This window comes from Zonotrichia albicollis, chromosome Z (genome assembly GCF_047830755.1).
Source record: "Zonotrichia albicollis isolate bZonAlb1 chromosome Z, bZonAlb1.hap1, whole genome shotgun sequence".
Classification (NCBI taxonomy): Eukaryota; Metazoa; Chordata; class Aves; order Passeriformes; family Passerellidae; genus Zonotrichia; species Zonotrichia albicollis.
In genome coordinates, this window is record NC_133860.1 from 38,820,182 (window position 1) to 38,835,038 (window position 14,857).

General features: G+C 36.9%; 1 protein-coding gene across 1 annotated transcript in view; it reads right to left on the reverse strand.

Moving 5' to 3' along the window:
• TENT2 (terminal nucleotidyltransferase 2) overlaps positions 1 to 14,857 on the reverse strand; it is a 42,992-nt gene that overhangs the window by 12,155 nt on the left and 15,980 nt on the right. Inside the window, exons 10-12 of the mRNA XM_005492132.3 lie at positions 13,495 to 13,623; positions 11,333 to 11,376; positions 5,393 to 5,529 (exon numbers count right to left, since the gene is read on the reverse strand). Coding sequence (XP_005492189.2) covers positions 5,393 to 5,529; positions 11,333 to 11,376; positions 13,495 to 13,623 — 310 coding nt within the window. The remainder of the gene's footprint in view (positions 1 to 5,392; positions 5,530 to 11,332; positions 11,377 to 13,494; positions 13,624 to 14,857) is intronic.

Genomic DNA, 14,857 nt, shown 5'->3' on the forward strand with positions numbered 1-14,857 from the left:
AATTTCCCACAGCATTATCCTTGAGAAAGTTTTCACTGAATGAATAACTGCCTGGTGTTACTCAGAGAGTGGTGGTGAGTGGAGTTACATCCAGCTGGTGTTCAGCCACCAGTGCTGTTTCCCAGGGCTCAGTACTGGGGCCAGTCCTGTTTAACATCTTCACCAGTGATCTCATGGAGGGCACCCTCAGTCATTTCACAGGTGACACCAAGCTGGGTGGGAGTGCTGATCTGCAGGAGGGCAGGGAGGCTCTGCAGAGGGATCTGGGCAGGCTGGATCATGGCTGAGGCCAATGGTGTGAGGTTCAACAAGGCCCAGTGCTGGGTCCTGCCCTTGGGTCACAACAACCCCAGACAGCTCCACAGGCTGGGGCAGAGTGGCTGGAAAGGAGCTGGGGGTGCTGGTGGTAGCAGCTGAACATGAGCCAGCAGTGCCCAGGGGGCCAAGAAGGCCAATGGCATCCTGGCCTGGATCAGCAATGCTGTGGCCAGCAGGGCCAGGGCAGGGATTGTCCCCCTGTGCTGGGCACTGGTGAGGCCACACCTCCAGTGCTGTTTTTAGTTTTTCACCCTTTATTACAAGAAAGACACTGAGGTCCTGATGTTCGTTGAAAGAAGAGCTGGGAAAGAGTCTAGAAAACATGTCCTATGAGGAACAGATGGAAATGGTGCTTTTTATTCTTGAGAAATGGAAGCTCAAGGAGGAACTTAACTCTCTCTACAACTACAAGAATGTTGTAGCCACGTGAGGGTCAATCTCTTCTGCCATGTGTCTAGGAAAAGAAGAAATGGCCTTAAATTGTACTAGTAGAGGTTCAGATTAGGTATTAGAAAACGATTTTTCCCTGAAAGAGTAAACTGGCATTGGAATAAGTTGCCTAGGTAAGTGATGGAATCACCATATCTGGAAATGCCCAAGAGATGTCTGGATGCGGCACCTGGGAATATGTTGTAGGGGTGATTACAGTGGTCCTGCATTGGAAGTTGGTCTAAAAGGTCTCTTCTAATCTTGATGATTTTGCAAACCCAGGAGCCACCACATCAGTGAAACAGTTGGATCACCAATACATCACCATATGTCCTGACTAAATGGGTAGAAATAGCTGGGCGATATGCTTCCAGCTGTACTGGTCTTACCTGGCAGAGGAGCTAGGCTGGGTATATTAACCACCAGCAGTAAATTTGTAGATATCAACTGTGAATTAAAATACTGTCATCCGTTCATTCATCAGTTAAATCTGAAAGAATTCTGTCCTCCCTAGGCCACAGATCTGCTGTTGTAACTCCATTAAGTCAACAATGACAAGACAGCTAAAAATCCTGACTGTAATTTTACAAGTTATCTTGAATACAACTCATAATTAAAGCCTCCTATGGAGCTCAGTTGTTTCAATAACTGTAATTCCACAGAACACAAATATTTAACACTATGAATAGGGCCTAGTTTTAAAAAATGAAGGACACATCACGTGAAGAGATCTAGGATACCTCAGTGTGTATATTCAGCTTTCTCTTAATATATCCTTTAGAAAATTAGTAATGATGATCATCTTTTCTAGAATTCAATGTACACTAAAGCCTCCATTCTAACCCATAATCCTTCCTCTCCTTAATTCCCACAGTAAATACTTTTGTGATAAATAGGCATGTCAAGCATCAAATAATTTCCTATAATGTCTTTTAATAATCAACCATCAATATAAGCTTAATTCAGATGAACTGCTCAAAAAACCCCAAACACACACACACACAAAAAAAAAAGACAAAAGACAAACCCCCCCATGCTTAGAGCATCAAACAAGCTTAAACTGCACCTCAAGAACACATGTTGCAAGCAGAAGCTTACAGTTTGCTTTTTTTAAAACCTTACTTAAACATAAGAGATTCAGGTCAGTGGAGGAAGAGAGAAAGAGAAGCAAGAGAGAGCAAGAGAGAGCAAGAGAGAGCAAGAGAGAGCAAGAGAGAGCAAGAGAGAGCAAGAGAGAGCAGGAAAGAGCAAGAGAGAAAGAAAGAGAAAAAGAGAAAAAGAGAGTGACAGAGAAAGTCATGCAAAGAAGTATTTGATGTGTATTTGGTTTAACAAGGCAGTACTGTTTCACTTGAAACAGCAATTCTTCTCTTGAATTATTTTCTTCCTAGGCTATACCTAATCCCTCAGCAAAAATATAAATGCATTTATAATACACTAGTTAAGCAAAAAGCAACAAAAAAATGGCACTTCTTGCTGTTTAAAAAGCCTTTTATTTAAACTTGAAACTTAAAAGCCTTTGATTTAAAATTGAAATTTAAATTTGAAAACAACTCTTTTACCTGACAGTCATACAGAACTGTCTTGGTACCAAGATCATACTGAATTAGAAATTAATTATGAATAGCAAATTATTTGTGTGTCAATTTTAGCCACTTTGGCTTGCATATAATAACTTCATTGTTGCCAACATAAAACAGATACTCTCCTGGCACACATTTTCTATGTGTGAGTTAACACTGCCATTTAAACAACTACCTCAATTACCAATTATTTCTGTATTCACTGAATGCATTAAGTATGTCATCTTCATGGCAAAGGTAAGTATTTGAAAGGAGAAGACTAGAAATTTTCAGGTGTTTGTATGACAAACAGGATAAAAATCTTTTCTTTTCCAGAGCATTCTTACAAATCAAAGCCACTTGTGTACACACAGTAAGATGGATACAAGTTACAAATATATTTAATTCAATATAGTATTAAAAATGATCCCTTTATTACCTACCTCATTCTATTGTGAAAAGAGCTGCAAGCAACTTCTTGGTGAAATTTTATATTTTGTCATTAAAATGTAACCAAGCTTTTACCATGTGCACCATAAACAAATCAGTGAATGATCTTAAACAACTGCTACTTAACCTGCCATGGTAAATTTAAGGGAAGTAATCACAAAGAATAAATTCAGGTGAGCAACGCCTGCTTCAGGTCTCACTTTGTAAGGAGATAGCCAAGTGAAAACCTGCTGCCTTCACTCACGGCTGCAGAATTGAAATCAGACGCCTCCTTCAACGGGGCTGGTAAACACGTTTCCAAATACTTGCTTCAGGGAACATCTACATTTTTTTCTTGATTACATTCACTACTTAATCAGTGGACAATTTTAAATAGGTAAAGTTAAAATGAAGTCACTACCCTAGCCAGCTGTATCATAAGAAGCATTACACAGACTTGAACTCTAATGGCAAGATAAATATACAACCATAAAGGCAAAACAGGCTTTGCCATATAGGATGCGCTATTCTAATACATGCTGCAATTTCGAAACCACATTTCTTTGGGGACAGGGATAAAGAGGTACAAAAATTACTTCTTATGGACACACTGAAAACCCTAGAGTAAGACTGTGGAAAAACAATTTTCTGAAACATCTTATAGTCTAAATAAACAAAACAGTTTAAAGCATAAGGGTAAATAAATACAGCACAAGGACTTATGCATGACTGCACAGGATGCAAAGCTCCTATTTCTTCCTTTGCTATACTCTTTAAGCCCATCTTGTCCTACATCAAGTTAAAAAAAAAAATCACTGATTTTAATTGAAATACATAATGACCTTTGCTCGAGGGAGAAATTTAAAAGACTATATGTCCATCTTCTCTTAAGTTCCTGATGATTACATGTAAAATAGATCAGTAGTTAAACATTCTAGACAGGTGGCTTCAATGGTTTATTCTGTTCAAAATTATGATCTTTACACATGATCTGATCTTTCTTGATTGCATGCTGTTCATTCAGTAAAACGGCTCCTGTGTATCAAATCTGGTAGTGCATCCTACTCCACAGATAGGAGCTTACAAAAATTGAAGTCACAATCTCTGAAGCAATCTTTTAATCAAACACATGACAATCCAACAGGGAAAGTTCAGTGGCTCCATATGGATCATAAAAATACAGCCTCATTTAACAGTCACACTGTCTGAAATACAATCTCAGAATTTTGGTGCATAAAGACACTAGTAAATGTTTCACAGGGAAAACAGTGAAAAAACTACTTATTACATCAAAGAAAAGAACACTCACACTCTAACTAGTTTCTTCCATGAAAAGCAGAATTATGAGAGCCCTGTGTTGGCTGTATTTACAAGCTGAACATGAGCCAGCCAGTGCACTGGCAGCCAGGAGGGCCACCTATGTCCTGAGGGCATCAGGGACAGCATCAGCAGCCAGGCAAGGGAGGGATTGTCCTGCCCTGCTCTGCACTGGGATGGCCTCACCTCGAGTGCTATGAACAGTTCTGGGTGTCACAGTATAGGAAAGACATAAAGCTATTGGTGAGTGTTCAAAGTACGACCACAAGGACCATGAAGGGCTTTGAGGAGAAGCTGTATGAGGACTGGGTGTGGTCACTTGGTCTGTTCTACCTGGAGAAAAGGAGACAGAGGAGACCTCATTGCAGTCTGCAACTTCCTCATGAGGGGAAGAGGAGGAGCAGACCTTGATCTCTCCACTCTCATGACAGGACTTAAGGTAACAGCATGAAACTGAGTCAGGGGAAGTTTAATTTGGCTATTAGGAAAGTATTTTTCACCCAGAGGGTGGCTGGGCACTGGAACAGGCTCCCCAGGGAAGTGGTCACAGCACCAGCCTGACAGAGTTCAAGAAGTGTTTGGACAATGCATCTTAGGGATGATCCCATGCAGGGCCAGGAGCTGTATTTCAATTATCCTGATGAGTCCCTTCCAATCGAGTATATTCTATTACTCTGTGATTCTAGGTATTTCATTCTTACCCTCATTCTCATTTGTACTGTTGTTTCCATCAGCAACTTCAAAGGAAAGATGAAAGGTCCTGTGGCTAGCGTAAGACTTTTACTTTCACTGGCTGGCTATCACACACACAAAACTTTTAAAGCACCATGTTCATGTTTCTCCCTATGGTGCACTAATTTGTCTTCTCCAGTCAATGAAACTAACATCAAATTTTACTACCAATGCTATTCCTTTCTAAGAGGATTTATAGTTGAAAGGGATACACAGATAAACTGTACACTTGACTAAATTTTATTTCCATAGCAGAAAGAGTTGATGCCGTAAATGACAACTAAGAACAGATCTCACACATGAATAGGCAGTTATAGAATAGTGTAACAGCATAACAAACCCCAGCAATTTTAAAAGGACAAAGCTCTCTAACTTTTGGGAACTATTTTACAAGAAAGAATGTGTAGCTAAGTAGAAGATATCAGACAATTTACTGGCATTCCTACTGTCATTTAGCCTTTCCATTCATAGCCTTCCTCTCTCTCAGTTACCCCTCTTGCATTGTTGCTTTTCTTTCTTTCAAGTGTTATAAAGTGTTGCTATATTGAATAGAAGGAATCAAAGTTTCACATCTTCTAAACCACTAAAATAATCTTATTACTTACTCAAATTCTCTGGCATAATATTTGAAGAAGCCTATTAGCAAATCTCCAAGGCTTGATCCATTTTTTGAGACGTAAGGAGGAATGGTACGTGGCGCTTGATGAACAAATTGCAACTGCATAGTAGGATCAAAACATTCCTGTCAAAATAAAATCAGAGTGTGTATATATATATATATATATATATATACACACATACATATATATATATATACGTACATATACACAGAGATAGCCTTAACCCAGATACATGTACTTTCCACAATAAGAAAGCTGCCTATTATTTGCTTATTATAAGATCAAGGACAAGCCAAGGACTATTCCTCTTCTGCCCCACTGAATACTAGTTACTCCCACTGAACTCAGGTAGAATTATCTTGCACAGGAGCATACAAGATAAAGAATTTTAACATGGGAGAATCTTTGAACTAGACTTGCATTTAAAACCACAAAGCAAAAGCTGAGCCTGCACTGAGCTGACTACAGTTCAGCTGAGAAATACATAGGTGATTAATGCACCTACTGTCAATTTCCCATACCTTAACTGAAGTACAGAAATAACCCAGAGGAAGGCCTACCATTGCTCCCAAGCACCAAGTTTAAAACTGCATATAAATGAACCTGCATCCACTCACAAAATAAACATAAAGACTGCAGGTATGACTTCCTCTAGCCAAGAAATTAAAAAAAAACACAAAAAAACTCCAAAAACCCCCCAAAAACCCAACAACCAACAAAAAAACCCCACCCATCAATGAAGTTATACAAAACACGTGAATACAGAGAATGCTGCATTTCAGCTGAAGCATGCTTTTCTGTAGGGGAAGAGGGTGAGTATGATGGGGTAAGAAAAAATCAGGTTTGCTATAAAAAGAAGGCACCATTGCCAGCTTAAAAAGGAATACATAGAGGACTGAATATACATGGTTTTAGAACTGCCCTGCTGTTTCAGTGTTCAGTGCATCCTTTAGGTTCTTGTGATAGACTGGGGAACATAGAAGTAAACATATCTCCTCTTGCTACAGGAACAATTTTTATAACTTGCTGATACCTGGTTTTAACACCATTTTACAGCAATGTTGTGTGTTTTACTGAAAATGAACTCAAGGTACACAGAAGCAAATATTACAATCACATAAAGACACACATTTATTTAAATTTAGGAACCTGTTCACTCATTACTATATCTTCTTTCCCCTCCCCACCCATTCAGTTTTTATTTTTAAGAGTAGTATCAGGCGTGATTCAAACTTTATAGTACTAGAATAGCACTAGAAGCACTACATAGTGTAGTATTATTTCCATGTCCACAGCTGACACTACTTCCTCTGAGAAAAGTACTGTTAAGTGACAAAACCAGTAGGACTGGAAAGTCTGAGACTCCCATCTTCTTTCTGTCAGCTCCAGCAAAACTTCCTGGAACCTTGTGCAATACATTTTGGGGAAAAAAAGCCACTTTTCTAGAGATATAAAAATTTCAACGGTTGATCTCAGATGATAAAAATGTTATATGTAAAACATTATTTTAGTTCACAAAGCTCAGAATTTCACAGTTTCTAGTTCATCAGAAGACAGCAAAACAATGGCAACACAGACATAAAAAGCAGATATGCAGTATACAAAGACCTAGAAAGAGCAGTTGTTCCAATGCCACATAGTAAATCCAGTTTTAACCCGAAAGTTAATCAGAAAGATACTACAGTGAAAGTCATTCCTTGCCCATCCCCACAGAAAACTCAGGAAGAGTCAGAAAAATTGAATTTAGAATTAGCAGCTGAAAAAGAAACATACAAGGGAGGAGGGGAAAGGAAGAAGAAAATGGGCCACTGACCTAGGAAAATACAAAACAGGAGTGCAATGAAATTACAACAGATGTCTACTATGACTAGTAAGTGTTTGGAGGCAGTAGAAAAGGAAGACAAGATTAATTTTTTAAAACTTTGAATACTGAATTGCCTGAGAACCTCTCAATTGCAAGAGACTTCTGCCACCACAGTGAGGTTGATAGCCTCTACAGCTAAAAAGTTAGGCTTTATTTTATTATTTTTTTCATAAAAATAAGCTATTTTTTTACTGGTAGACAATAAGATATCAGGCAAATCAAAGATTTTCTCAATCATAAAGGCTTTTGCTTTCAAGCAAATACACGCATATTATTCTAGACACATGCATTAGTAAAAATACAGGCTACAGGCTATAGCAGCTAACTTTTGAAACCCCCAACAACCTAGTTTATGAGACACATGTAAGTAATTCTCATTTCCACTTGATTTAGTGGATATGTCACTATAAAAAATGCTCTTAAAAAGACAACTGAGTGTTGCAAAATAGAAGGCATAACTGATTGGACTTTTCTGGAAGAAAATAAGACTTATTAAGGGAAACAAAAGCAATGTATTAATCACATGTTTGTGATACTGTTAGTAGGTTTATTTTTTGCGCATAGTGGGCTGCTGATTACCCCACAGAGAAGGCAAAACCAAGTGTTTCACCTTTCTGAAATACAGAAAATTTGTTATTTAAGTTGCTATTACCATATTAGAAAATTCTACACGTAAAACCAAATTAATTGCTATTCAAAATTGGCAATATTTAGTGACGCCTTCTGTCAAGATATACCATTATTCAATAATTCAATTACCAACAATGTAATTTAAGGTCATTTCTTAACAAAGGAATCACTCTATGTGTAGTGAACAAGAGGTTCACTACAAGACAAGCTAAGGGATACCTAGATATTTTTTTTCTGCTTTGCCACAGACAACCCATGATAATCCCATAGCTTCAACTCATCTCCATCCACCTGCTGTAAAACAAGGATAACAGTATTTTCCTTCCCACTAGAGGGACTCGGGGAATAACTACACAAACAAAATAAGGTATGGCTTACAGATTCTGCACATAGGTGAGGCTGCTAAAAAAATGTAATTACAAAGCACCCTTGGAAGTACATTTTCTTTCCTTAACTTGCTCTAGAAGGCAAAAGATTCAGCTTCTATTAAAAACTAGTCCCTATTTTACTTACTGTGTCTTTGCCTCAAGCTGTCTTAAGAGACAGAAATTAGATTCAGGATCTGACTGAGCAACAAATACAAATGAGCTCTCCATTATTTTAAGATATCACAGAAGAGAGACCTGAAAGTTTTTTGCCTTTTTTGCTGGATCTCTAATTTTTACTTTGATTGGCTGATTTCTCAAGAAATACCAGTATTCAGCAACATGCTTCATGTTCAAGCTACATAATGCTTTTAAATAAACTCATTCCACCTTACACACCGGAAAGGAACAAAAGTGTACATCAAAGTAAGATTTATATTTGAGTATTTTGATGCATAGTGAGTTTAACTCTGAATGTACAAGATCCTTTGTTGAAAAAAATTTAATAGTTACATCAGCATAATGTCTTAACACACTTAAAATATTCTTTTCCCCAGTCCTATAAACAAGTACTTAACTCATATTTAAATCTTTTAAAAGTGCAACTCAGTGTGAAGCAAACTGCGTCTTTCCAAGGGCTGACTCATGTTAAAGACCATCCTACCTTCTGCCCCACCCTTTGCAAGACATGACATGAAGCTGAAGCAGCAGAAACAAAAATGTGCTCATGCTAGAGTCCTTGAAGTTCACCATTCAGAGCACTCATGGAAACCCAATTTCATCTTGACTTCAATTAAAACACCAGACGTCTTGAAACAGTGGTGAGTCAGGCACAAGTTTCCTTGTGAGTGCCAGTGACAGCCACGTTCACCAGCCACAATGGCTTAATCCACCACAGGTTCTCTAGAGATTATCCGTGAAGTACTGACATGGAAGCACATACTATACAAACTTCAAAACTGATGAATGCACTTGGTGGGCTATTGTCATCTACCTTACCTGGCTAGGGGGCATGGGAAGCCCCAGAATACAACCCTGCCTTTGATGTGGTCTGATACTCCCTTTAAACTAGTGGCTGCAAAACATATCAGCTTGGTGCCAGCTGGAAACTCCCCCACGACAACAGAATACAAAAGTGGGCAAATCTGGTGGCTTTCCACGACTTCTTACCCTTCACATTTGTAGCAGGGATTCATGGGGCACAGAATCTGTCTTTTGTTTCCTCCCCAATGTAAGCATGTCTCTCCTATATGGTACCAACAATTTAAGACAAGCAGTTTCCTCCATGTCATGGAAGTATTTTCAGGCTGCAGATTTTGATTTTGAAAAATTGTGGGTAGATGTACATAGGGAAGATGCAGTATGTTTGTATAGTTTTTGTATACAGACACAACTCTGACCAGCTACAACCCTAAGAAAAATATATGGTTTCTTTTGACACTGAAATTTGCCTGTGCTCTTTAATTATTACTGCAAGCCACGAGACCAAAATTGTTTTACTGTATTTTTCACTTTAAATTCCTCTGAAATATCAGTATTCAGAAATTTCAAGTTTCATAATTTTAAACATTTAATTATACTCCTAATGGAGACAGTAGAACAAAAACATACTTGCAATTTGGTTTGCAGTAAGCATGCATAAAATATTCTTCTAATCTTGTTAGCAATTCTAGCATATTTCATCCAAATAAGAACAAAACCAAGGATAATCTATATCAGAAAAGGGCAAAAATGCAGTTCTTACAGCAGTGCTCACCTGCAAGTAATTTACCATTTTCACACAACACAAGATAAAACTTTGCATTTAGATTAATTAGATTTTTTAGATTTTTTAGCTTAAGGTACCGTCTACATTTGCTTTAATGACTGAAGGCATAAATACTTGTATAGTATTCTGAAGGTCTCCACAAAGTTCGAACACAACAAATATAAATATCTGCTTTATAAATACAGAAGAGTCAAAAGTTGCCAGTTCTAAACACTTTTCTCTAAATAACATGCTGCACAAAACTTAGAACACTACAGCACAAAAACTCGAAGGAAATGTAATTAGCAAATCTAGCAATTCAAAAACCTATCGGATAAAGCTAAGGATACAAGAAAAGAAAGATAGCTTCAAAAGCTCTTCAGCACTCCCAATGAAGAAACTAGACAGTATAGAATACCATAAAAAATGACAGGAAAATATAAAGACCATAATAATATAGCACAGGTACCCCTTATGCAGATTTACAACGCATAAATAAAACTGCAGTGAATTATTGCCCAATGCTTTCTTTTGCATCTCAATTATCTCAATTACCCAAAATGGCCAACACCACAGTATTTTCTCCCTGATGTTCAGCACCATTAAATATTTCCCGTTAGAGCATTTATTTGTAAATAAATTACAGCATAGAATTATTCAGCAACAGCACTTCTGTGCACAGGTAAATATTTAGGAGGGCAGTTTTTTCTTCTAAATAATTTTTCTTAGATTATATCTCACTATAACACTCCTAATTCTGGAGGGACCAAAGCATACTGATTCATCGACCTTTCCAGAAATGAACAAAGTATGACCTGACTACAATAGCAAAGTTCCAAAAAAGTGTTTTCTTTTTGGATTGAAGTCAAATGTTGTGATGTCTCAAGTTTCCTTAGTAAACCATGTATCGCTCACTTTCTGCACATGGAAATATCAGGCAACTCAAGAGCTGTAGGAAGGTATGGAATTCTGAAGCAACAGAGCTGAATGAAAAGGCACTAAACACATTACGATACAGGAACCAGAAAGTTACAGCTGACACATTTCTAGGCCAGGATAAAGAGAACTCGGTAAGTGGTTTTCATTAGCACTTTCTTCTAACTGGGTGTCAGATCTTCCCATACATAACAATTTTCATTAAAGAAATTATCAAAAGTAGCAAATAATCTTTTTCACACCTAGGTCTGGCATATCAATGACCTGATCTACTGGAACTGTTAACTCAACTTAATCCAATTAGAGACAGTTAAGAATTCATATATTTAGATAAGCAGGGTCACACACATATATGATGTAGTAAATCCATAAGAAACACTTACTGGGTAATTTTTTTGGAGGGATGGAAGGATGGGTTCAGGTAAGGCTATAAAAAAAAAAGGTCAAAATTGCTGTGATTCATGTAATTCAAATGGAAGCAATAGCATATTAACTACACCAAAGAGTTGCATTGAAATTCTATCTTATAAAATTTAACAATAACTTCACTTTCATGCATTTCATAAAATTAAGTTATTTGGCAAACATTTCTATTACTATATTTAGTACTGTACAGTACAATAGGACTTTTATTCAGCTAATGAAAGGTCTTACCAAGATACTTACTATATGCAAAAGGCATGAAAAATTCTATAACAGCTGGGTATAGCTTTATTTCTGAAGTTCATATTCAGAATTCATAGCTATGGGAAAATCATCTAGATTCCCTAAATGAAAAATTAGAGCTTCATTCATCTTTTTTCCTTACATCTAATACAATTCTACAGTTACTGCAGAAGAATGCATTTTTCAGCTGCCAAGTATTACATAATGAGTCTCCCAATGTAACCTATTAAAAATGCTTAACACACTTAGTAGGCATTGCCAGCAAAATTCCCACAAAATACACAAATACAGCCTAATAGTATTAGCTGGTCTGCTAAATGGCAAATATGTTATGAAGATCATGCCGTCATTAACAACACTAACAAACACAAAATTATCTAAATATTGGTTACTTTTATGAAAACCATGGACTGAGAGTGCTTCTATTGAACTATATAAATTAGATACATTAAAAAAAAATCAGTCAGATTAGGTGGTCCTATAGATGAATCAAAATCCCAAAGTAATTACATCCTACTCAAGCAGCTATAGAACTGTCAGAGCACTCCTCAAACTAAGGCTTTAACATCATGTCTTCAGCATGGTTTAAGAAATTGGTCCACAATATTCACTATGGAAAATAACAAACTCTTGGTCTTGGACTCGGGACTTTGTTCACTCTTTTATAAGGTCTTACAGGCGAAGAGATGTCACAGAATCCTTTTTCCATAGGGTCTAAGAATCAGAATAGCAAAATTCTTAGAATGTGCTTGGAGTATCTTCAAAGAGTAGAATATACTACCAGGACTGCTAAGAAAATTACCACAGTTGTTTCAATAACATTTTTGTTTGTGAGTGTTCATGTTTCTACACCATCTTGGATACTTTCCAGTTCTCTACCACACTAAATTAAAAGGCAACAAAATCTGAGCAAACAATCAAGGTGTAGTATCTAGGTGTGTATGCTTTAGTAAGTTTTACTAAGAGGATGGATGGGAGGGGAAAAATTACCACTTACCACTAGCATTTGCCCTATGAGTTTGCTTTTCTCACTGTTCAACTTAATTAGACATATTATCTGGAAGAAGCTCATGTACAAGATACTGATGTATCTACAAAATAAACTCAAGCCACACTAAACTTGGGTCCAAAGACATCCACATAAGTATATGAATATGGAAATAAGTATAGAAAATAAATTTGCCTAGCAAAGGCAGGAACACTAGTGCAAAAGAAAGGTATTATTTTTTTCTCTCCACAGTATCAACAAAAATACTATTACAAATTCTAGGACACAGGCTATTTTCAGGAACATCACATGCATATAGCAGGAGAAAAAAGCTTAAAATCTGCATGAATAATACATCAGAACCTAAAAATCTGATGCTTAGATGCATGTACAGTGTACAGGGCCACACCTCAGGGTCTTTTTTTCATGCTTTTTTTCCCCCACAGAAAAGGCTGAGGAAGCACAGGTAGAAGGCTCCTCTTTGGTTTCTGGACTGCTGATCTTCCCAAGACAGCTGACTGATCACAGCTTTGCATGAAAATGATTATTTGAACCTTTTTTTCCTCCTTCATAGAGAGCTGTGGCAGCTGCCAGAGATGACTACAGATGACTACTTAAGCATTTTTGTGAAGTAGTACTTGAGTTTATTTTATAGCTACACAGTGTCCTCCAGGTACATTTTTTTTCCAAACCTCTTTAAAGGTGGTAATTCTGTCTCCAAAGAGCAGGTCCACTTGTTAAAGACAAATGCAACACTAAAGAAATGGAGTAAAATTCACTTTACTTCAAAGTATTTCTGTGTAGGAGATACTTGTTTTACTTCATTCAACAGGGAAAACTACATCAATACGAACTTAAAAGGGACAGTTTAAACATGTAAAAAATACTTACTCTGTAAATAGTGCAAAACCATCAACACAAGACTATAGCTGTTTAAAGTACCACGACTGGCATCATTTATCTCATGAAAACTTGCCCACTTCTTAATAACAAGTACTAATGGACGAACTCGATTCTCAACTGCAAGTAAAATAAACACATCTCAAAAAAGTACATTTACCTAGACAGCAATTAATCAACATTTGCTCTTACTTGATCAACATGATAGTTTTCTATTCTAAGGTTACATTCTGCAGGCATTTAATAGAATTTACTTACAGAATTCTCCAATTACTATCCATCCTATAAAAATATAGTACTTGCATTTGCAAACAGCCTTTTTAGTAGTAAAATCCGCAGACACACCACAAGAGGTATACTAGGAAATTTGCAAAGCATCTTTCTACTTCTAAGGACTCTCCAGTTCATTGTACCAATTTCCCCTGAAAAAATTTGCTGCCAGGACAGACCCTATGTTATTTTTTAATTTAGGCTATAAAAACTTTGAAAGCAGGGAAAAGAATTACTGTAGTTGGAGGATACAGCTGATTCTTAAGTTTACATCAGGATACATGACAGCAGTAATCCCTGTATACCAACATAAATTTTAAATTTGCCTTGTCCTCAATAGCTTTTCATGCAGATGACATGTTAGATACAATAAGTCTTTAAATTAATATATATGCATTTCATGAGGAAAAACATATATACAGCCATATGCCATGTATGATCTTTTGAATTTCTGGTGAATATAGATAACCTTCTAATTGAAGTATTAATCTATGTAGGTGAACACCACCCACCACAAACTCCTGGGACTCTGCAGAATAGTTTATTATTTGCAGGTATGCAAAAGCAGATAATCAAAAAAAGCTTATACATTCTGGAGTGCTTTTTCTAACCTGACATCATCATACAAAGATTTTGTATTCTGCTTATCAGGACATGAGAACAAAAGACATCCTACAACTGCATCAGTTGGGGCGCTCTCTGTTTTTCTGTAAAACTATCAAGCATGATTTTCTCACAGCATATTTAGAGTGGCTCAGAACACATGCTCATGTAACTGGTACTCTTCTCAGAATTTATGTACTACTACATCTGGAACATCTTTTGGAAACAACCAAACTCCTTAACACCAATCACCTTATTTCTGACATTGCTCAACAGTGGTTAAACAAAAAATATAACTTAGTACACCAATTATGAGATGCCAAAAAAGTACTGTACAGATACCACATGAAGATGCATTAATTGAAATAGAATTTTTCCATGAGAGAAAAATGCAAATAGGTTCCAGTTTCAAACATCGCTATTTTGTGTCACAGCAGAAAAGATCTTTTTTAGTTGACCTCATTTTGAGATATTAAATTCT